The sequence below is a fragment of the Diabrotica undecimpunctata genome, chromosome 1 (genome assembly GCF_040954645.1).
Source record: "Diabrotica undecimpunctata isolate CICGRU chromosome 1, icDiaUnde3, whole genome shotgun sequence".
Classification (NCBI taxonomy): domain Eukaryota; kingdom Metazoa; phylum Arthropoda; class Insecta; order Coleoptera; family Chrysomelidae; genus Diabrotica; species Diabrotica undecimpunctata.
In genome coordinates, this window is record NC_092803.1 from 189,605,832 (window position 1) to 189,631,323 (window position 25,492).

Consider the following 25,492-nt stretch of genomic DNA (forward strand, 5'->3'; position numbering starts at 1 on the left):
ATTTTCTTTCAATTATGAGGCAATCGCTGCTGTAAATAGCCAATTCGGGGACTTGGATTCATCGAGCGATATAAAGCAATACGAATTTGCAACTCCATAAATGCGTCATTCAGGACTAAATGCGTACATAAGTTGTGGAAAGTAACAGAGGTTATAGTGATACCTAAGCAAATAATATTGTACCGGCCAATCTGTTTGTTACCTGTTATTTATAAACTTTACAAAAATAAAACCTTCGGAAAAAAAAATCCAAGGGATAAAATTATTTTAAAATTTAAATACCTATGTAATACGAAAACTAGTTTTAAACCTTTGCCATATCGTTGTGTTTATTTGATACATTCTATTGTGGACGCACATTTTGGTCCTGTGAAGAAAAAAGAGATGTAGCATAAAAAATAATTTGTGAATAAGGATCTTCATGTCCAAAAATTCACCGGAGTCCAAGTCCATCAAGGAAGGTATGTTCCACTGTCTTCCTAGACGTGGAAGGAATACTACCTCGTCAGTATTCGGAACTATTAAAATCCTATTTGTCAGATAGATACTTCAAAATAAAGCAAAAGGATGAATATTCTGATCTAGAAAAATTAAGCCAGGTGAAACTATAGTCATTGTAGATCAGTGATATTCCTAATCTTCAGCATGACTCTATTACAACCTTATACTGATGGTTAAAATATGTCCATGTCAACTTTACCGATTAAAAGGTCCAACACATTAACATAAGATATATAACTCTCAGAGTTTCCACGTGGAAATTGAAACGTCAATAAACGTACTTTAACCTTTAATTGTGGCTTATTCCCATTTAAATAGTATTTACTTAATTTTTCATTCAGTCGTTTCTCGATTTTGTTATAAAAAAGTTATAAAAAAATAAAATGATGTTTGGTTAATGTCATTTGATTTTTATAATAAGTTTATATGTATGTATATTATGTATATTACTACTGTATACCGCAAGGTTACTGCACACGTCTCGATATTTCGCGCCATGCTAAATATTATTTCGGCCCCGTACAAAAACATTATACCGAGTATTCACTTTAAAAGATTAAATATGTCTAATTAGAGGAATAAATTAGAAAAAACTACTAAAAAGCTTCTTTTGATCCAAATCGATACCGAGTTCTGCTTCTAAAACGCATTTGAGTCCAAGTCCGTCACTGCTCCAACGTCTGCCTGACCCAGACAGTATTTTTATGAATAAGTGGCAAAGAGACCTATAATTTTTTATCGTGTCTTGACTAGCTTGCCACACACATATCGCAATTGAGAGTGTTCAAGAATGGTAAGACGAGAATTACTTCAGTTAAAATGAACGACGTAACTGCTCGCAATTAGTTCTTATTTAGCGGTTTAATGTCTTTCGCAGGGACAGTTTAAGACGTTAAAGGTGTTATTTTAATACCTGTGTTATAGACTATTAATTTTGATTTTGATTATAGTGAAGCCGTACAAAGAAAAGACAGAAATAACCAAACTATAGACGCAATGTGATGCATTATTAGCAAATTATTAGATAAATATATAACTATAAAAGAGAACAATTATTATAGAATATATCATAATCTGTTTTTGGCCTCAAAATATCCCTTAGTTTTCGCAGTAATCTCAGTTCATATAAATATTGTACAGTAGAGATTATCTCGCAAGGCCGAGATAATCAACCAAAAAAGAAGATGTATTTTTGACTTTTCTAGTAACTTTCTTGGGTGTGAATCTGTCGTTTTAGTTTCTCCTCCTGGTTAAAAAACAAACCATAGTACTCCTAAATATTTGAATGTTTCAACCTCTTCCAAAAATGTGTAGGTACTTCTATTGTCAGTTCTGTCATTTGTGTCTTCTTTTTTGGCTTACGTTCACGTATTTTGTTTTATTTTCATTTATTTCCAGTCCTCTCTGTTTGGCTTCGTTTTCTATTTCTTAGGTGGTTTCCTTTAATGCCCTTTTATCTGTTGCTACTATGGTATATCGTCCGCATATCGTATTATTTGTACTGTTACCGTTGTAACCGTTGTAAATATTATCGTTGAGAGCGCATCTCCTTATTTCACTCCGTTTTTTATTTTTATTATTTCTGTTCTTTCTCTTCCGGTGTCTATTGTTGCTTGGTAATCTCGCATTGTCATCTCTATCATTCTTATTCTATCATTATATCATTCTACTTTAATAAGATAATAGCAATAAATATTAGTGTCGAAGATTTTAGTACGAACAGTCGTACCACGATGAAAACAAGACAAAATGACAAGCCGTAAAGAAAAATTTAAAAATTAGAATTTTAAAGCACATAACACGAAACAATGGGTAGAAATTTTATAAAAATCAGAAATAATTGCATCAAGTGCATCTTTAACAAACGCCAGAATCAAGTTCACGAGACAAACTGAAATATTTATGATAGTTTGCTCAGCTTACGACACCATTAATTAAAACTAGTTGTAAAATACGGTAGCTTGAGTGTTAATTTGTTAAGTAAACAATCATCGACCCAAAGAAAACAAACGGTTCTCTTAGTGGTTATATCATAAAACACCAACGGACTAAAACGCCATCTAAAAAAAATTAAACTTGAATGAGTGTAAGCGTTAAGCGAAAAATGCGAAAAGTCAGACAAAAAATGGTAATGGCTGACCTTAATACAGTTTTAATGCATGCCAAAGCATCGTAGTCTCACATTAATTCGACAAAAAATAATAAATTCAGCTCCCGTGAACTGGTAGAGAGCACATCATGCTGGAAATACTAAATACAACCGCTAATATATCTAAATCTGTGACAAATGTATGAGAAGAATAATAATAATACGCTACAGTGAACTTGAAGAAAGGCAGTAGACTATTTAGAACACAATTAACCTAGGTTTACAGATACAGTTTGAATTAAGATGAATGGGAAAATGGAAATTTTTTCGTTTTAGTGCAATGGGAAGTAAATTTATTCTCATCGCGTTTTAATGTTCCGAAATTCTCGTGTCAGTTCCCAAATTTAAATAAAATAATTGTTAACATCTTTACAGTTTACTTGGCCAAAATCACCTGAAAAGTAATTAATAATAAGACTACGCCAAATTACTTAACTCTAGTCTAAAATAATACTATACTTAAATAATACTAAAATATTGTCACTAGAAAAATTACCAGATTCATCTTCTTTTTTGGTTGACCATCTCTGTCTTCGACAGTAATCCAGTAATCAGTATCGACAACGTCACAGATAAAAAACTTAATTTCATTGAAATGAATGGCACTTAATTGAAATAGACAGAAGTGTATCTTTGTAAAAACGGTTGCTTGAAAAAAGTAATGTAAAATCTTTTTCCAAAGTCAGTATTTACTGCATCTTCCATTTTGTCTTACTTTATTGTCTTATTTGAAAATTTCATATCTTTGTTTTAACTGTTGATTCAGAATTTAATCCGTTAATTATTAAGACATAAGATAATTAAGACGTTTAATTATATTTTTAATTTTTATAAAATACAAATTCAAATACATCAATATTTACTATTCTGACAATTTGGAAACAAGTTCTGCGATTAAATAAAAAATATTTTTGGTATTCGATTTTGGCATTTAAAAATTCATTCCGTGAATCAACTTTCTTATTCTTTATCGATTTGTCAATAATCATGCATCCCACATAATACAAGAAAGAATCTAGAATAATAAACATTTTGGAATTAAATCCGGGCTTCTTTGTTTCATTGCAATTTAAGATTTACAACTAGAGATGGGAGCGTCTTATCTGGTCTTGTTCGGTGAGTCGGAGCCTCGGGGTATCACATCCATATGATAATAATTGAACTGGTTTGAACAGACACTAAATGGAAAGTAGATTCGATAGCAGAACAGAAAGTAGAAATCAATGATAAAAACTGGAATTGGGTTAAAGAGAAAAAAAAAACTAATGATTCGAAAAACAATCAAATAAAACCAACATACAGGTAACAATATTTTCAAAAACAAAAGACAACGAGGAAAATCCAATAAAATTTTATGGATTAGTAATACACGAATAGTAAATGTGAATTTGAGAAACTAAAGTAACAGTCTTATTAATTCATTTTAGAATGAGATTCTGGAATATTCGATGTAAGGTATATTCTAACAAGCTATCTAAGAGAGTCATGAATATTCAGCTCAGAAAAGTGCTATTGTTTCGAGGTGTGTAATTCCATAAACATAATGAGAGATAACATCCAAGCAGATCTCCGGAAAATGAACATTCCATTTGATACTAGGTTGATGGAAGACCGAACAAATTGGAAAAAGTTATACAGTCAGCCAAGACCCACCCAGGGTTGTACAGTCCATCTAATTTACAAACCGTTGCACGTCATTATCTACGTCAGAGTTCGAATTTGACATAGTTGCCAAAGTATAAAAAAATCCTGAATCCATTTTAAATCTAATAGGTCACATAATTATTATTATACTCTTTACAACGACTATTTAAATTCTTACGTGACATTTTTGAAATAAAACACACTAATTTTGTTCTAAAAAGAACAGATTTTATTAAATAGGTGAAAATATAAAACAAGAGGTATTCAATTTTAAATATAAAATACTAAAGTACAAAAAGTGTCAACACTGCAACTGTCAAATAAGTGTTACCAATTTATGCCAAAATTTCACCTTCGTTCGATTACAGTTACAGTGTGTTCCGAACAAATGTTCTTCATAAAAACGCTTTATAATGCATTTATACAAATTAAATGAAACATATTGTTGTCTATTTCTTTAAATTAACATTAATAGAAATCTTTAAATATTAGTTCTACGCGTATATAATAAAATATGTCTAGTGGCTGTAATGCCAGTGTACTCGGCAAAGTGATTCTAAAAAGAACTCACCTACCGCCTAAATATTTCGTGTTGGTATCATGTGACGTCACGGGCTATGACGTCAATGACGTGCAACGGTTTGTAAATTAGATGGACTGTAGCGCTACGTGATGATGAATTCCATAAACAAGGGATCTACCTGTTTTATGAAATATTCCTTTGTTTAATCTCCAATCTCGCACCTCGAACAACAGCACCCCGCTGAGCTGAATATTCACGACTCTGTTAATAGCATGTTTAAGTTAAATATTATATTTATATGGTATTAAGCCACATTTGATTGTAATAAAAATTACATTTTATGTTTTCAAGAAGAAAAAATGTTTAAAATAAGGAGGTTTTAACACCTATTGAGAGGCGACTCACCAAGCCTCGATCTTGAAGGCAGATAGTAACTTTTTACTGGAAAATTCTGAGGTTGGTGTTGCACCTTGGGATCGATATCAAAATCTGATTTGTTGCGTGTCTATGTGTTTATGTATTGTGTATTCATGTATTGTGTGTTATATATGTATAGATAATTTGTCTTAATGTTGGTATGTTCTTATTGTTGACTTCTTTTTCTAGTATTGGCAATCAGAGGCTGCTACATTTCGCTGATGGGTTTGCTACACATTTTTCTTCTTTGATTTTTCTCATTTCCATGTGTTTCTTTCATCACTATTGATGCAACTCTCCATTGTACTCTGAGCTCATTGCCCCAGTCATGTTTGCATAATATCTAGGATCTGTTGAAGTCTCTGTTTTTGATGTACATTTTATGCTTGTTTATCCTGACACTTAGTGGTCTTGCGGTTTCTTCCACGAAAAAAAATATAGTATCACAAGATATTTTATGGATGAAGTTCTTTGATTTCTCTTGCGTGTTGTTTGGTTTGATTTTTTCAGAATAGATCTTTTTTTAAATTCCTTCTTGTGAGCGTTTCTGGATTGATTATGTTGTTATGTTATTTTTTTCTTTAATCTTGTGAAATTCCTTATTTTTAAATGACAATAAGCAATCATTTTTTGTTAGAACCTTCATTAGCCGATTTTTTTCTTCCTGAAATGTATTTACATTAGAGTAGGTTTAATAGGCTCTATCATATAATATTTGATTATTCCTTTTTTGATACTTATGTTGTGATTTAAGTGGTAATTTAAATATGTGTTAGTGTGGATTTTCTGTAAATTTCGGTTGCATATCCGCCCTTCCCTCTTGGATCCACTTATGTGTTTACGCACAATCTTTTGATCGAATTCATCCATGAAAATAGCTGCTAATAATGTAGATAATGAAGAGCCCATGGCTAAGCCAAAACACTATAAATCTAGCAATCAATACGAAATAACGAAGTATTCTCTTTATAAAAAACTGATGCATGCGATAAGTTTTTCAGTGGAACAGATTACTAAAGTTTAGGCACATGAACATGAATCTTTTGAATTATTTGAATATTAAATCAAATAATTTAATAAATCTTCAGTTTAATTAATTTTGTTATTGTGGTTTACTAACTTCGTGGGTAACAAAAGAAGAAAACAAAATAAGATCTCGCACAGCTCTGAGATTAAGGGAAGCCAACAGGCTGAACTGCAAAATCTTCCTGTTTGGTGATTTCAAATTCGACTTCGTGATATACAAGTAATCCAGGAGGAAACCGTAGAAATTGTTGATTTGCTGATCCGGCTTATTGACATGAATTTTTGAGGTATTCACGATCCATCGAATCGAATCCTAAAAGTGGCTCTTATCTTCCATCTCTTTTACTTCTCAGCACGACATACCGCACAACAAAAAGTGTGTCGACCCGGTTATTCTCGAAATATAAACAATTATGACCACACTTAACTGTTAGAAACAAATAGTATCGATGTCATTCTTTATTTTTTATGGCAATTATTATTACACCGGTCGACCGGTTAATAGAAGAAAGTTCGGTCGAGCGCGGATGCCTGCCTACTCTTGTGCGAATTATGAAAGAAATAATGACTTCATTTAGAATATTTAAATCGATCTATTGTTATAAAACATTAAAAGAGATTATTCTCGTTCACTGTAACGTAAATGGCATTGAAATATCAAGAAATTCGACAGTATTTTGTAGATATACTTAATCTCCTGTAGTAATGATTTTTATTTGTCCTAATCTGAATCTTAAACATATCAAAAATGTCTAAGGGACATAAAGTTTTTTCTGATATATGTATACCTACATCAGTTTTGATTGTATTTTAAAAAATGGGATATATCGTTATAATGCCTGATTGGTCAGCAATAAAATCAGCTCAATTTTAGCGTACTATGATTTCTTTATGATAAAATAATTAAAGAAAAGTTAAGAAGAACACTAATTTAGTGGAAATTTTTAACATAAAAGTCAATATAAAACATAAAGATATAAAAAAAATGTATTTAAAAATCTGTGTTTTCTTTAGCAGCATTAATTACCTCCTTGACATGCTTAAAATTAAATTATCAACTTCGTTTTGAGGCAATACGATCCATTCTTGTTTAAGAAGATCTTGAAGACCTTATCTAGTATAAACATTGTGCAGATGAGGAGCAATCTGTCTCTGAAGCATATCCTATACATGATTGATGGGGTTGAGATCTGCCGATTATCTTGGTCACGGTAAGAGTGTAATATTGTCATTATGAAACCAATCTCTTACTATTGCTGCAGTATGTGGCCTTTCATTATGCTGTAACGTAAATCAGACCTGCAGCAGTGAAAAATGGAAGGATAACAGGTTTTAAGCTACGATCAATATATTTAGATTGATTCAAAGGGCCTTCTACAAAAACGGGAACAGTTCGATGATGAAAAATTATTCCAGCCCACGACATAACTAGAAGACCACTATATAGACAAACACCCTGTACATACTTAAGTCTCTCTTGTCGATCAGGTCTTCTCCAAACTCTCACTCTTCTTGAATCAGGGTAGAGACAAAACCTAGCTTCATCTGTGAATAACACAGAACTCTATTCTTGTAAGCCTCACTACACGTGTTCTTGTGCCCACCTTAATCTTCAGTCTGGAGTCCATCATTTTCATGACGTGACATGGGAACCCTCAATGGACGTCTGGCGTGTAGGTCAGATACATGTAAATTATTTCTTAAAATTTAGTCACATACTGTAGTGTTATGGGTATTTTCTAAGGCCCCATAGAGTTCACGTGCAGTTATATGCACATTTCGACGAGCTAATCCTACCACATACCGATCATGTCGAGGAGTAGTTTCACGTTGACAACCCCGTGTCTTTCAGCAACATTACCAAATTGTTCATATCGATGCCACGATTGCGAAATCACGCTCTGAGACATGTCAAAATGACGTGCAACGTCAGCTTGTGAAAGACCAGCCTCAATCATATTCACAGCACTTTCCATTTGAACATGTGGTAAATGCCGACGCTCCATGACTATCTTTGCATTTAATATTCTTGTTTTAGTAAAATTTTAAAGTATCTAAAGATTATCTTTAAAATTTGAAGCACTATTTCTTTACATTTTGAAGCATTAATCGAACGAATTTAAGGAGCTGTCATTTTTGGCTTAATAAAACAGTTCAATTGTCAAGTTAATTTACATGGCACACCTTGGTTTGTAGAGAACAAGTTTTAAAATCGAATGGTATGTATTACTAAAAAAAGTTTTTAAGTTTTTATTGAAAAAAATGAAATAATAATGGTGTTCCTAAAGCCCGCCACTCACGTTCCAACGCCGCAGTACGATTTTATCGAATGCTACAAAATTGAACGTAATTTGATCGTGTATTTTCACCATTCGACCAAATCGACGCGGTTTGACGTCAGACAAACAAGTCAGTCTGCAGCAGTTCGACAGAGTTGGTTGGGTCGTAAATTTGATCGTGTATATTGTGACAACGACAAAATCCTACGACTTCAAGAAAAATCATTTGCTGGTAAATTTTCGAAAACGCCTTATAGTTAGAAGTTTTTAAGAGATTTCTTCTACATTTATAAAGAACAAGAGTATTTTTGGAAAATAAAATCGACATCATATGATAAAACCGCTAAAAAAAACCTGTGAATATTTTGGTTGCTAAATTTCAAGAAGTGAAAGAGAATACTAATGAAGAGTTGATAAAGCAGAAAATTAATAATTTTCGAACATGTTACAAAAGGGAATTAAAATTATCTGGATATAATCGCAATTCTTCTAATGGATGTACGTGACAGTATGTATGTCTTTTCAGTAACCAATCTTTGCGCCACCACCTACGTTTCTTGTATTTTTTCGTTTATACAAAGAGCAAGAGCCGCTAAAAGTATACCGTTATCTAACATGTTTCTGATTTGAAAGTCAAACTCATACTGCAAATTGTAAAATCGGTACGTGTGTGTTCCCATCCGATTTTCAGCATTATTGTACTGCAACTGGCGGTGCAGTGAGTGGCGGGCTTTAGACATTTTTGATGTGTGGACATTTTCTTTCATCGATATAGTAACTAAAATATTTTAATTAATTTTTCTACATCTGTCTTACATATTGCAATAAGTAAATAAAAAGTGATGGACTTACCTTTGTCCTAATATTTTTCTAGACAATTCTCCATCTTTATTTGCGTCTATATCTTCTGCCGTCGCGATTAATTCAGCTCCGGTCAGAAGGAGAACCAACAACCACATCACCAAAAGAAGTTTCCTGAAAAGAAAAATGATTTATAGAAAAAAGAAAATTTTATAAAAATATTAAGCTGTTTAGTAAACGAAGAATAGTGTTGTTACGAAAATTCCGTAAGATTGATCCCACATAAAAAAAGTCTCTTGACGAAAAAGAAGAAGTAGTTCGAGAACATTCAAGATGGCATGAAATGTCTAGTGAAGTTTGGAATGTCAGAAAATAGAAATAAACAGATATTTTTGACAGTTTATAACAGTAGTATTTTGAGTTTTGAATTTTATAGTTGTTGTCATTGTATTAAGTATTATAAACAAGGTGTTCAATAAAGTTATTTTCAAAGTGTAAAAGTATAAATAAAAAGAATGAATACTTAATTTTTGACTATTATGGGAAACACTGCAATTAAATTTTTGTTTTATCAGATTTTTGGGTCCACTGCCTATCTCTGCCCAACGAATTTCATGACCTAAATATTTATATGACGCAGTTTGCTCAATATCCTTTCCATTAGTTTTTATTTGCGCCTTGCTCATGTTAATTCTTAATCGAAGGAAACGTGATATAATTTTTACAACATTATTATAGCATCATCCATACGATCAGCTATAAGGACGATGACATCTGCGAATCTCAAATGACTGAGCTTCTCTTAATTTATGTTAATACCTACTTGTTCAGATCTGCCTTCTTACAAGTCTGTTCTAAAAGTCTCGTGAATAGCTTTGGAGAAAAGGAGTCTCCTTGCCGTACTCCTCGCTGTATGCAGAATTTATTTGTTTCAAGTTCATATAGTGTTACGCTAGATATGTTGTATTATGTTAGTGTAGCGATGGTTTGTTATATTTTGCAGACTTCTCTATCAGGTTCTTTATCACTAGTAAGTGCTCGTTAGTGCTGTATTCCGATCTAAATCTAGCTTGTTCTCTGGGCTTATAGGAGTCTAACTTAGCTTCCAGGTTTTTTTTGATAATTTTTATGAAAAGTTATGTGTCTATACAAAAGACTGCATTGTTCCATTGAGAAGGGGCTTTTCCCTGGTAGATGCATTTGGTGAAAAGTTTGGCCAAAAACTGCATTGGCCAAAAAAATTTTATTTCCAGCTTTTTTGATCTCCTCGATCTCTACTCCATCATCGCCAGGGGATTTGTTATTCTTCATTTCTAAAAGTGTCATTTTGACTTCGTGTGGTGTTATTCCTGGCATTTTTTCTGATCCCTGGTTTGTGATTTCGAGCAGGGGTTGATCTTGTCTTTCGTTGGGACTCTCATACATTTCGCGGTAAGAGGATCCGACAACCTCGAGGATTTCGGTTATATCCGTAGTTATGTTTCCATCTTTGTTTCTTATTCTGTACGTATTTTTGTTGCCTGTGTTGTTCGTATTTCGCTTCACAACTTTTAAACTTTTGTTTTCTTGAAATATTTTTAGTATCTTTCTCGTATTATTTTCTCTTGTGTCTTTTCGGATTGGTCGGTGGATATTTTTATTTAATGTCTTCATTGTTGTGAAGTTAGCGTCGTATTTTTCCGACAGTTGTCTCCTTTTACTTGGAAGCTCTTTGGTATTTTAACCTAGTTTTTTTATGGGTCACGACTATCGGGCAGCATTTCTTTTCTGTTTGTTTTAGTACCTTTTTTATGGCAATATTTGGTTGTTCAATATCTTCTATTTCGTTTTCTCATACGTCTGGTTAGTGTATCTTCATAAAGATCATTTTTTCTTCTTTCGTGTTTTTTAGATCATCTTGTTTCTTTCCAATTTGATATTTAATCGTATCTTTGCTCGGAATAATATGTGGTCAGATTATATCGAACATTCGTTGAGCACTTCGATTATTTCTTTTGTTTATTTTTTTTTTCTGTTCAATATGACCGTCCATTTACGTTGAGATAACCCGAGTTAAGATGTATTAAGTTATCAATAAACAAAGACAAGGTACAACCTTTATTTTTCCGAAGTGAAACATGGATAATCGGTTGGCCTAGCCGAGTGAGGACCCAACATCACAGAGGATCATGCGTCATTAGAACAAACAAGTAAATTTAATGAATTATAGAGCCTAATCTAACATTCTACAGCGTCCAGAATCCATAACGAAGCGGCAATAATAACGGTAAAGAAACCACTTACCAAATCTAAAGTAGTAAGAAATTTTAAAGATCGTTCACATCGGCTTCGATAAATAACGTCATTGCGTTTCCTATGCTGCTTTCGATGATTCGCCACCCTTTATGGGTTTAATAACATAATTAAAAAAACCAAAACGGCAATTTACCAAAATGTCAGCCATTGATCATTTCCAATTCTTTTGTTTCAATAAAAATCCTTATATTTCTTGACAGCTCGTTAAAGTTATGTATTTTATTGGTATCATAAAGTTTGATTATTTCCTTTAAATAGTAAGTGCTTAATTGATAATTGTCTTAAAGTTGTAATTTTTTAATACGTCCAACGAAAACATTAACCTGATTCTGTTTTATTGCGATTAAGCTGACGAAATGAACCCGAAATGATGTCGGATTAGGATTAAGTTTTGACAAAAAATGTTGAGTTGCCACATTTAGACACTCGTGTTAGTAAAAGTTTTACGTGAATGAAAAAATGATTAAGCTGCTGCCTAAAATTTTTATTAATAAAATACCTATTTTTTGTACCATTCATACTTCTCGCTTGTATGTACTTTTTTTAATAAAATGTTATTTTTTTATTTTTTCGTAAAAATCGTTACATGTCATATTAAAGTTTAAGTTACAGTATAGTAATGCTTGTACGGTAGACTCCAACATACGGCTTCTACCGTCCGACCAAATATGTTTCATTATCGAGAAGACACGCTCTAAAGGAGCGGAGGTGCCTGGTAAGCACAAAATATATTGCACCATTTTTACCAGGTTGAGTGTATCGATGTGTTGTTCATGAAATAAATAGTAGAACCCATTTGTCAACATGATCAATTTGTATCATCGTGGAATTCCATTCATCATTCTTTGATGCTATAAAAACTTTCGTAAGTGACAGCTCGTCAAAAAGGTTGTCAGTATTAATATTTTGTCGATTGTCCGAACCGTGTATTTTGTTTATAATTTCAGCAGATCCTTCGATTTTGTCCCATTTCAATACGTTATTCAGTCAATACGTGATTTATTCGAAAATATCGGCTCCTCCGAAACTGCCTTCCCACAATTCAATGTATGAAATGCATCGTCGGTAAAAATCAGTTACTTCTGTTTAAAATTTATTAATATCCTGGCTACTACTAAGATTTTTTAATAATAATTGTTTCGCTCTTTGTGGTACAAAATTGCTGTCCATGCGTTCTTGAATATTAGATTTCAATCTTCTTAATTCCAAAATAATGTCAGTCGCACTTGCTTCACTTTTTTCCATGAGTAGTACAGTCTTGTTAAAATTGTTTAATTGTCCATGCACAAACCAAAAATATAACTCACCCGTTTCACTTTCAAAAAAATCTCGCATTACACGTGAACAGTTATCTTGGGAAAGGAAATATGCTTTTAGTCCTTCGAATATATTTAGAATTTTCTCAATTGCCGGCAAAAGAGGTACTTCCATGTTGGATTAGGTTTTTATATTCCACATCTACACATTCACAGAATTCCTTCAACTGAGTTACTCGAACTGTGTAGATAGGAAAATGTTTATATATTTTGACAACTAGTGCTTCAATTTCGATTGGTAAACCATCCACAGCATTTTGAAGTGCATTGTGTACAATATGTGCCCCATATCCAATTCCTACAATATTTACATCGAGTTCTTGTTTAAGTCTTCTGTAAACATTATTTTGTCCTCTTCTATGCATACCTCCAAAACTTGTATTACAATTGTCGCCACAAAATTCAGCTACTTTTTTTGTAATATCATGATGACGTAATGTTGAAATTATATTTTGAGTCAATATTTCCGATGTCTCACCCTGAACGGACTCAAAATTCAATAGTTTCACATGTACACCTTCTAAAGGAAGACCCCCAATGCGATGGACCGACGACCTCAAAAGAATCGTGACCAATTGGATAGCAGAGGTGCAGAACAGAAGTAGATGGAAAAGTCTAGAGGAGGCCTATGTTCAACAATGGACAACTCAGGGCTGATTGATGATGATGATGATGACCTTCTAATGGTAAAAAGTATCTAACAATAATCGATGCCAGTTTGTTGTGCTTTTTATTTGAGGCGTCGTTAGTAACACTTACGAAAAAAGCCTTCTGTAAGTCGGTGTGTAACTCTGACAAAGACAAAGGTGCCAACACATTTAAAATAATCGCTTAACATTTGGTTCTCGCAACCCCAAATTTTGATTCAAAAAATTTTGAAATTAATTTCGGCGTACAATCAGATGTTTTGTAGCTTACATCATGCATTGCCGTGTGATAAGCGAATGTGGCCTCTTTAGCTGCAATAGTTAAATCGTTTTGAATGGGATCATCATTTAAAAAAAACGGGTGTGGTAGTCCAGTGGGACTGCCGGTAGAAGTTACACTTCTATACACGCATTCGCCGTTCCAAATTTATTTAGGAGTCAATCTGCACAATCATTACATATGTAATGCTATTGGTAAGACATAGCAGAAAGAGAAACATAATTAATAACAACTTACTAACAATTAATAAACAACATTTGACCTGTAATAGGAGTATACTAAATGAAGGATTGAATCAATATTTTGATGAAAATGTATATTTTTTATATATGAAAGGAGTTGAATGCAAAAGTTTTTTTACACATACTCTGTAGTAAAATTCATTGTTTATTTTGTTATTAATATAAAAATACAATACAATACATCATCATTTTGGCTTTACAACCCTGTGTGGGTCCTAGCCTCCCCAAGAATTTTTCTCCAGTCGTCCCTATCCATCGCCTTCCTCCGCCAAGCACGTATTTCCATATTTCTCATGTCTTCATCGATGTTATCTAGGAATCTTGTTCTGGGTCTTCCTCTTCTTCTTTGACCAATAGGTCTATCAAGGAGCGTTTTTCTAGCTGGGTCGGTTTGCTCCATCCGCATAACATGGCCTACCCACCTTAGACGTCCTATCTTTATGTGTTTTACGATATCTGGTTCCTGGTATATCCTATAGAGTTCGAAGTTGTATCGTCTTCTCCAGACACCATTTTCATTTACCGCTCCATAGATGCGCCTTAGTATTTTTCTTTCGAAACATCCTAACATGTTTTCATTACTTTTTGTTAAAGTCCAGGTTTCTGAACCATATGTTAGGACTGGGCGTATTATTGTTTTGTAGAGTTTTACTTTTGTATTTCTTGATATAACTGTAGATTTAAAAAGGAGATTAAGCCCAAAATAGCATCTATTAGCCGTGCAAATTCTGCGGTTTATCTCTGCGGTAGTGTCATTTTCAGTATTACAATACAATACACTGCAACATAATTCAATATAATAATACAATACAAATTAAAATGCAATATTCATAAGTATTTAAAAATGACAATAATATACATAAAAAAATACACTAGAATACAGTGCAACATAATTCAATATAATAATACAATACAAATTAAAATGCAATATTCATAAGTATTTAAAAATGACAATAATATACATAACTTTTGTACTTACGCATAATGTTTAATTTACCATGTAATAATATTAATAAAAAAGTCCTCCTTGACTGGGAATCGAACCTCGGTCTCCAGCGTGACAGGCAGGGATACTGACTACTATACTACCGAGGACATGACACAAACTTATTTCAAAATTGACAGTTCTGGGTCATACAGTGATTTATTGAGATTATTTTGAAATACAAAAGACTAATATAATTATAAACATTTAATAAATAATACAAAACATATCACATAAATAATAATATTAATAAATATTTTATTATATATATATATAATATTATATGTATATATATAATATTAAATATATGTACAAAAGGAACATTTTTATATTCGAGAGAGGAAGAGAGGGAAAATATATCTTCTGTCTCTCTCTTACTCATTATCTTACATATGTAATGATTTCACAGATTCACTCCCATACAAATATCCAACGTGGAGCGCGCGTATAGAAGTATAACTTCAAAAATTTTGATAGAAGAAGTACTTGCAATCGCCGTTACACCAGTCTTGTGTTTTGCATACTTTAAGTGATCTTTAATATATGCTCGCCCACCGTGTGCAATTGAAAATTTTGAGAAACATTGCTGGTCTTTCACCCTGCTATTGTCACTACAAAGCTTTTTTATAAAAGGATAATTTTTTTCAAGTTCGCTTGTGAATTTGCAATTTCTTTTCGGAATTTTAAATCAAACACAGCAATTAAACAAAACACAAAGTGTTTTCGTATTTTACCACCGTTCACAAAAAAACGAAATGTAATCGCACTGCAAATGATTAGGGTAAACTGAGATCTGTTTTTTTTTTAATTCATCAATTCTTGATTTTTTTAATGTTTATATTCGTTAACGACATACTGAAATAATGTGTTTAAGAAATAAGAATTGGTCATTTTAATGATTTCGAGAATTAAGCACGTCTTCTGTGGGGACCCTATTAAAATATCTTATCAATCAGATGTGCAGTCATCATTATTAGAATTGTTTATATAATATGAACGAGAATAATCTTATTTATTATCAGTAAATATGAATCCAGGAGGAACAAAATCATTCGTGTGAAATCACTTAACAAAAATTCAAAATTAGGACAGTTTTGTCAAACCAGGACAAAATGACAAACCGGCCGGGACTCCAGGACCGATGTCTAAAACCGGGACAATCCCGGTTAAACCGGGACGTATGGTAAGCCTAGACGCACTGGTATAAAGATTATCATCCTATTGTTTATAACTTCGTCGCAAATGCCGGTCAACTTTGACTGGTTGTATATCAGGAACCACTGCTTGTAATTCAACTTTATTTCTTTTATAATAAACGTCTTGCCGAGTCTTTTCCAACGCCGTTTTCTGCATTTATTTTAAGCTAATAGTTACCGAGATATTCTATTTTTGTTTACAAGCCAAAAAATTGTTTATAATTTTAAAGCATTTCTGTGACCGTCCAAATTAAAGTACGTTATATAGGTTAAGAACGTTTTTATAAGTAAAAAAAATCTTCTATATGGTCTAGTTTTTGTTGTGCAATACATATTTTAAAAAAACTCAATATAAAAAAAAACAGATTGTAAAATTATTATACCAAATTTATTAAACCATTTTAATGAAATTTGGTGAGCTGTTTTATTATGTTATAAAGATTTTCCAGAAGAATTATGAAGGACCTAAGTGCAATGTAAGTGTTTAAAAAACATTGAATAAGAAAATGATTATATCCCCCTCTTTTTTTGTATTTATTGCTATTTTGCAGCAAGGGTAATAAATTAAATGATTTTTAACCAGCCGTATCTTATAAAAAATTCAATTATCGCTATTTTATTTCCTTACGACTTTGTCCCAAAATGAATAATTGTTCTAAAGTTATAAGCAAGTAAAGTGGAAAAAAATCGATATTTTTAGAATTTTTAAATATTTAAATTTTTTTTATTAATATTTCCGACCTATTTGAGAGGGTGAATAAGTCAATTATTATGACTGAAGTTATCACCTAATTATTTGTGCAAAAATCCGAATGCCACCTCTCACATTCACCTCAAAACAGATCCGCCCTGGTCTATTATATGTCTGGGGTCATCTGTGTTTGTCTTTGTTTTTGTCATATTTAAGGGGGACGTATTGTGAGCTGTTTGCGAGTTCCTCCCCCTACAGTTTTCTCGAGATGATGTTTTTATAAAAATGTTGAGAAAGATGAATCTATCTCGCAATATTAATAAAAGGTAGCGTTTGTTTCTAATAAACTCCACAGGATGTTGCAAAATACGATAAAAGAACACAACTTTATGTTTACACCCCGTATTATGGCCCAGTAAAAAGCTTAAAAATAAGTAAAGCGGCGGGATCTCTTAATGACACAATCTGGAAGAACAAAAACCTAAGACAAGACACAAAACAGAATCTATAAAGCAACAATTAGACCCACATTAACATACACGGCGGAGACAAGACCTGACACATCTAAAGACGTCTCATAAAACGAGACGACTACTAGAAACAAACGAGATGAAAGTACTTCGACGAATATCAGGGAAAAGTCTGTTGGATAGGGAGAGAATTGAAAACATAAGAAGATCATGCAATATAGAAGACAAATGGATGGGTGACAAAACGGAAACAGGAGTGGAACGAACACATTAGTAGAATGGCAGAGGATAGGATAGTACGAATAGCACGAGATAAGTCACCAAATGGACGAAGAAGTATTGGCAGACCAAGAAAAAGATGGTGAGATAATTTAAACAATTTAGGAGGCTAATATTGAAGAAGAATCAGGCTTTAAAGCCTACATATAAGAAGGAAGAAACACTAGTACAGTAATTCCTTAAATATGTACCTACAATGCGAAAAAAAAAATCATCGAAATCCAATCAACGATTCAGACGAAAATAGCTTCAAACTTATGATGCATTTAAAATGGTGCCTTAATTTTGGAGAGTAGTGTAAATAGTTTTATTTTGTGACATAGTTAATTACTATTGTATAGTACAGTTTTCCGACTGTACTTTGCTTCTTCTTAAATTCGTCACACAAATGTATAAAACTATAATTTAGACAAAAAGTGTAATTTCGGTGGGAACGCAAAAACAAAAGCCACTTGGAGTATCTAAGGAAGAACAATTACATAATACAACGATTTTGTGTAAACCAAGTTCATCTTTTTCTAAAATCTAGCATTATAACTCATCTGTGACGAGGTTGATTACCCAAAAGAAAAGAGTTCATTCCACTTAGCACTTTTTTCGATTGTTTCTATAATCAAAACAAAAAAGCACCGAAACGGTATTCGAGACCAAGATGGTTAGAGATAAATACTATAATTTAGGGACAGCTATTTCGGAAAACGTTAGTCAATCAAGATGTTTCGGTAATAGGTGAGTTGTAAAAGCTTAAGCACATACATATCGCTAATTGCTAGCACATGTAAAATTACGATGTAAAATCATTCGTTTTTTTTACTCGCTTGCGCTCGTGCCGCAATTTTTCAAAATTGTGAGAAATTAGTACCTTTGTGCACTTGTTGCACAAAATACTATATTTGAATTAATTACATTAACAATAAACAACAATTTTTTATAAAATAATTATCATTCAAAGGATAAGATATATATATGTTATACAGGGTGTTTCAAAAAAAGGTAACCCCTTCTCTAGGGTAGGTAAAAAAATGAAAAATAATTGGAGTTTGCTTAGTAAAAAATTTTTGTAACGCCATCCATTATCAAGATACAGGGCGTTGAAGAAAAAAAAATTTACGCATTTTTTACGATTTTGCCGAAACTACATTTTGGAAGCTGATACATGAATTTGTTTTTATATCTGATTCTCATAGAGGGCGCTAGTTACACGGATCGTACTAAGTATTAGTCAATATAACTTTTTGACGTGACAACGTCTTAAATTAGGTTGTGGCTCGGAGTCATTCATGAAAAAGTGTAACGCCCGCTCACGTCTGTTACGATGAGTCACCGAACGAGAGAGAGGCCCGCCGGACCGGCGAATGCCTTGCGTCTCTCTCCCACTCAAACATGATTGGTCCGCTGCGCGCGCAGCACTAGAGAATTAGGCGCGTTGAATCGGTGCGTGCTTGTGTCTCTGTCTTTCTCGAGCGTTCTTGGCGTTCAAGACACATTACAGCAGAAACACTTCCTTTCATTTCATATTTCTCCTATCATCGTCCTATCCTCAACAAAATCACTCAAATAGAAATTAGTTAAGTTTAAGTTTACATGTACAATGTTTTAGTAAACAAAATATATTTCTATAGTTAAAATTTGTGCAATTCTTATTTTCATTCAATTCCTTGTTCCTATTGTGCAATTTAATAATATTCATATCAATAAATATTCTACCGAGAAAAAGACGTTGTCACGTAAAATCTTCGCCCGTAAAACCGACTTTACAGACAACCGATTTTTAAGAGTATAATTATTAATCAAAATTTCAAGTAAACTTAAACATCATTCAATTTTACACGAAAAAGGTACTCTTGGTAAAACTCGATACTGTGTACCGTTTTCGGAATATTTTGATTTAAAAATTATGAAATAATAATTGATGCTGGTATAAAATAGTTAGTAATTAAACAAAACTCACAAGAAGAAAATTAAATTAATGACTAAGAACATAAAATAAAATTCAATTACGGTAAGTGTTCAAAATGCCCTCCGTTTTCGCGAATACACAAATCTATTATTTTTTCTAAAGATTCCATTAACCTTCTAAACGGTAGGGGATCAGCTATGATGTCATTAAATTGACGTTGAATTCTTTCTTCCAATTCTTGGCGTGAATTTACCTCTGTAGCATAGACTTTTTCCTTAATATACGACCAAACTGCGTAGCCCAAAGGGTTAAAATCGCATGATCGAGGAGGCCAATGAATCGGAGCTTCTGCACCTCTACCAATCCATCGATTCGGAAAATGATTACTCAACCAATTACGACACCTTCTATCAAAGTGTGGTGGAGCTCCATCGTGCATAAAAAATAAAGATCTTCGCTCGTTTAGCGTTAAATCTTCTAATATCTCGAATAAGGAATTGTTTAAAAAATCAAGATACATATCACCATTTAAATTTCCAGGTAGAATATGATAATCTATTAATTTGTTGCCTAAAGTTGCTGCCCAAACATTAACTTTAAATGAGTGTTAGTAATGTGATACCCTTTTGACTCGTGGATTCTCATCACACCAGTAGTGGTAGTAGTTTCACAAAAATCCACTCTAACCGGTAGATCATCTGGCAAGAGCTCTTGGACTTGTCTGTAATGATAAGGATGTAATTGCTGTTCTTTCAGTATCCGCCAAGTACTTGAAGAAGAAGTATTTGTTTGTCTTGCTATATTCCTTACGCTAACTGTTGGATCTTGATCAAGTAAATTTAAAATATTATTTTCTTTATTAATTGTTCTTGTTGTTCTTCGTCTACCAGAATTTATTTTATTTGATCTCACATTCCCAGTTTCTCGACAACGTCGTTCAACGGCTCTAAATGTTTTTTTACTTGGTAAGTTTCTTCTAGGAAACTTTTCTGCATAACGTGTCATAGCTGCACTAGAACATCCTAAACATTCGCCCAAGGTTAATAACATGTCAGTGTATTCAACATTTGAGTACATTTTGATTTGATTTTACAAATAACAAGGTTTCAAAACTCTAATTATTGTTGATTTATCGTCATAACAATCAATAAATATCAGATTTCCATGGCACACTTGGAGAAAATAGAGGTATACCTATTAGAACTTTATCATTACTACCAGCATCAGTTATTACTTTATAATTTTCAAATCAAAATATTCCGAAAACGGTACACAGTATCGAGTTTTACCAAGAGTACCTTTTTTGTGTAAAATTGAATCATGTTTAAGTTTACTTGAAATTTTGATTAATAATTATACTCTTAAAAAAGTTATATTGACTAATACTTCTCAAATCAAAGCAAACCCCAATTATTTTTCAGTTTTTTACATACCCTAGAGACGGGGTTACCTTTTTTTGAAACACCCTGTATAATGACTAATTTATTAAACATGCAATTTTGAAATGTACACTTATTGAAAATAGTTTATTGCTGTTCTATATTTGAGTTTTCTGCACTTAAATTAATTACAAAATTTTCGTGATGAATGGTATCCAATTGTAGATATGGTTGAACGGATTTAGAATTCGAATGTCTAGTTATCTTGATCAATTATATTGGTCGCTTACTACTGCTTTTGCTAAAGTAGGTACAGCGATGGCACGATTTGAATGATTTGTAATTTTCCTAGAAATTTTACGATTTTAATAATTTCGTATTTCGTAAATGTTACTGAACTTTACTTAAGATATTCGATATTTTTTGTAGTTCCTTTCTCTTTGGATTTGTGGCTTTCTTTAAAGCGAATATCAGTGAAAGGATAAAAAATAATGTTTTACGACATGTTAGTTACAGTCTTTACTATTTATTGACATCATATTACAGGCCAAACTCATTATAATTTTTACTATTTCCAAATGCTACCAAATGTTGTTATCGCGAATTTTGTTATCTTTTTGTAGTTTCAGATACACAGTTGTTTTACTATCTTCATACAGTTTGACTTATAACTATGTAGTTAGACGTAGACTAGAGTTATGTTAAAAAATTTATTGGACCAAATACTACTTAATAAAATGAGACTGTAAAAAAAGATACAGCGTGTTGCGAGATGATTTTTTTTTGTTTTTTGCTAATAATGTTTGATATTTATAAATTCTTATAAAAAACGACAGAGAGATATACCTTCAGACAGGGAATATGATTTTATTTATGACTTTACTTTTTTTATTTTTATATAGAAGGATTTATTTGCTTACAGAAGTCGTTACGTGGATGATTCCTGTTGATGAAATTGGGTCGAAATTTTTTTTGACTATACTTTTTAGTATAGTCAAATGGGATGGAAAAATTAGACGGGATGATAAAGAAATAAGAGAAAAGAACGAAATCCTAAAAGTTACTCAGACATTTTACCGTGATTTATATTCCTCAAACAAGAACCCGGATAACACTGCAAAGGAAAACCTTAAGAGAAAGATAACAAATGTCAACTCAGAAATACTCCCTAACATAGAATCCTTCGAAATACAACAAGCTATAGCACAACTAAAGAACAATAAGGCTCCAGGTCCAGATGGAATACTTGTAGAAATGTTGAAGGAGGGGAGTGAAATTATTCTCGAAGAATTGAAAAAACTTTTCAACGAATGTCTTCACAGAGGAGAAGTCTCAGATGATTGGAATGAAAGTTTGACAATACTTCTCTTCAAAAAGGGAGACAGGGGAGATCTCAAGAACTATAGACCAATCTTCCTGCTGTCCCAAATGTACAAACTGTTTATGAGAGTAATAACTAACAGAGTAACGTCGAAACTCGATAGCTATCAACCGGTAGAGCAGGCAGGATTCCGAAAAGGTTACAGTACAGCGTATCATCTTCTTACAGTCCGAACTCTAATAGAGAAAGCCAATGAATATCACTTGAACTTATATATTGGCTTCGTTGATTATGAAAAGGCATTCGACTCCATAGAACTTTGGGCAATAGAGAGAGAGCTATGAACAACTGCAGGATAGACTCCCGATACAGAATGCTCATACACAATACTTACAAGAAAGCTACAATGAAAATACAAATTGATGCGAAAACCAAAGCTATACCAATCAACAGAGGAGTTCGCCAGAGAGATGTTATCTCACCAAAGCTATTCACACTTGGACTTGAAGACGTGTTCAAAGACATTAACTGGGCAGATAAGGGAGTAAATGTTAATGGAAGAAAATGGAAGAAAGAGTCGTTTAAGATACGCTGATGACATTGTAATATTCGCTACAAGTTTCGAAGAACTACAGACCATGATGACGCAACTATTTCAAGCTTCGGAAAAAGTAGGTCTTAAGATGAACTTGGAGAAAACAAAAATAATGACAAATACACCGAACATTCCAGAAATAACATTGAACGACATAAATTTAGAAACAGTAAGCGAATACATCTACCTGGGATAGATAATGAAAATTAACAAAGAAAATCAAACTGCCGAAATTACCAGAAGAATAAGGTTAGCGTGGGCAGGATTTGGAAAACTGAGTTGGATCTTGAAAAGCACTAAAATAGAACAGTACTTGAAAACCAGAATTTACGATCAGTGTATCCTCCCTATACTCACATATGGTTCACAGACGTGGACACTCACCAAGTCCAATATGGATAAAATAGTAAAAGCACAAAGAGTGATGGAAAGATCAATGCTCGGAGTGAAACTTATAGACAAAAAACAAACAAATGGATTAGAAGCAAAACGAAAGTAAAAGATGCAGGAGAACATGCTACCAAATTAAAATGGAGCTTCGCAGGACACACACACAACCCGACTGAAGGATAAGAGATGGAACCACGAAATACAACAGTGGAGGCCATGGTTAGGAAAGAGAAGCAGAGGAAGACCACAAATGAGATGGGCTGATGATATTAAGATGATCGGAGGACACAACTGGAAGCAAGTGGCGCAAAATACAAGACACTGGATTGATTTGGGGGAGGCCTATGTCCAAAGTTGGATTACTTAAGGCTGAAGAAGAAGAATACTTTTTAGTAATTTTGATTAGAAAATATGACGGATACATAATTTAGAATCTGAGAAGGATATTTCAAATTTTATTTAATTTATGGAAAGTATGCTTTGGACTTTCGGATAATTTTTGTTCGTGAATGTTATGTCTTATAAGAACAACGGCAGATCTAGTGGCAGATCAGTGGCAGGGGAACTTCCAACTTGGTGGGGGGAGCTTCTTAAGAAACACCACCCAAAGAAGACATAAAAAAGCAGTGGCGTAACTAGGGCGGGGGCGGGGTCCATCCGCACCGAGCCTCTGATATTTGGGGCCTTTAAATTGGCATAAAAAATATAAAATAAAAATTAAAAAATAATGAAAACAAAAATTAAACATACAACTCCACTCTGGTACATAACATAAAATAGTTTTAATGTTAACTTTATGTTTTTTTTTTATAAAAAATAAGTACACATTGTAATACACGTTGTATTTACATAAAAAGCTTATTAAAATATTGAATAAGCAATGATATTATAAATGCACTGAAAAATGATGGATTGGATCTACAATTGTGTAGGAGTCAAGGCTATGATAAAAAATTCACTATGTCAGACATCCATACGGGTGTCCAAGCAAGGATCAAGGAAAAAAATGGCAAAATCATGTTTTTCTCCAATAGGAGAAAAAGTTAAGTCCTTTAAATACAGCCATTTAAAAACAAACTTATAAATAAGAAAGAGAAAATATTAAGATTATAAATAATTCATTACTCTTTATTTAATACGCTACCAAAAAAAAATGAAACAGTCTCAAAGATAATTCAAAAAATCAAACTGAAAAGACGCGAGTATACATAAGAGAAAGAAAGATTAACCCTCCAAGAAAAATAGTATAAACGTAAAATATATATTATATTTAATAAATGAATAATTAAATTCAAATCAAAACAAATCAATACAAAAGAATCAAGTTTGAGTTACCAGACATCAACGAGTGAAAAATAGTCCGAAAGCACATAAAAGATCAAATAAAGAAAACCTAAGAATTTCAAAGAAAGAATCGAGCAAAAATAAACAAAAATCTAATATTAAACACAAAGAATAATCTCAACTTATAAAGACAGAAAATATTGATAAAAGAATCCATGAAAAATAAACAAAATTAATACTAAAAAGAAAATACAAATAAAAAATGTTTATAAATAATAACAAAAATGTCCAAAAATACTTTGGACGTCATTTATAAAAATTTAATAAATTTAACATTTTTCAAATTTTATCTGTTCAGAAAATCTTCAATAATAACTAGATAAATAATTCCAAAGGATATTTTCAATTATTCCTATTTTTAGCCTTTAATTTAAGAGCTATTTTACATAAATTAATTACAAAACAAAAAAAACTCACCCTTCCAGTCAGCAAACGAAAAAAAAACGATCGAAAAATTCTTGCACACAACACGATGCGATGGATGGACGAGTACCGCAGCAGGATGCAGCCCTGGCGGTCGAAGATCGGCGATTGTCTTCAGAAGCACTAAAAGAAGACCAGAAGAAACTGCAAACTACTGTCGGAGATGCGCGATGAATATGTTAGTTCTTCTTCGCGGAGTCAATGTCACCACTCACCACCAATAGAGTCTTCCAATTCTCTAGTTCTGCCAATGCTGAATCGTTCACTGTAGTGGCCCAGTTGGCTATACCTTTTGAATGTTAACTAAAGAAAAGTATGGGAATTATTACATGATCATTAAACATTGATGAATAAAAGAATTGGGTACAATTTTAACATGTTTTTAACACTTTGGATATC

General features: G+C 32.7%; 1 protein-coding gene across 1 annotated transcript in view; it reads right to left on the reverse strand.

Annotated features, from left to right (window-relative positions):
• The window catches only part of LOC140432757 (uncharacterized), a 32,875-nt gene extending 7,613 nt beyond the window's left edge, over nt 1-25,262 (reverse strand). Inside the window, exons 1-2 of the mRNA XM_072520843.1 lie at nt 25,088-25,262; nt 9,392-9,514 (exon numbers count right to left, since the gene is read on the reverse strand). Coding sequence (XP_072376944.1) covers nt 9,392-9,498 — 107 coding nt within the window. The 5' untranslated portion in view covers nt 9,499-9,514; nt 25,088-25,262. The remainder of the gene's footprint in view (nt 1-9,391; nt 9,515-25,087) is intronic.
• Between the last annotated feature and the right edge of the window lie 230 nt (nt 25,263-25,492).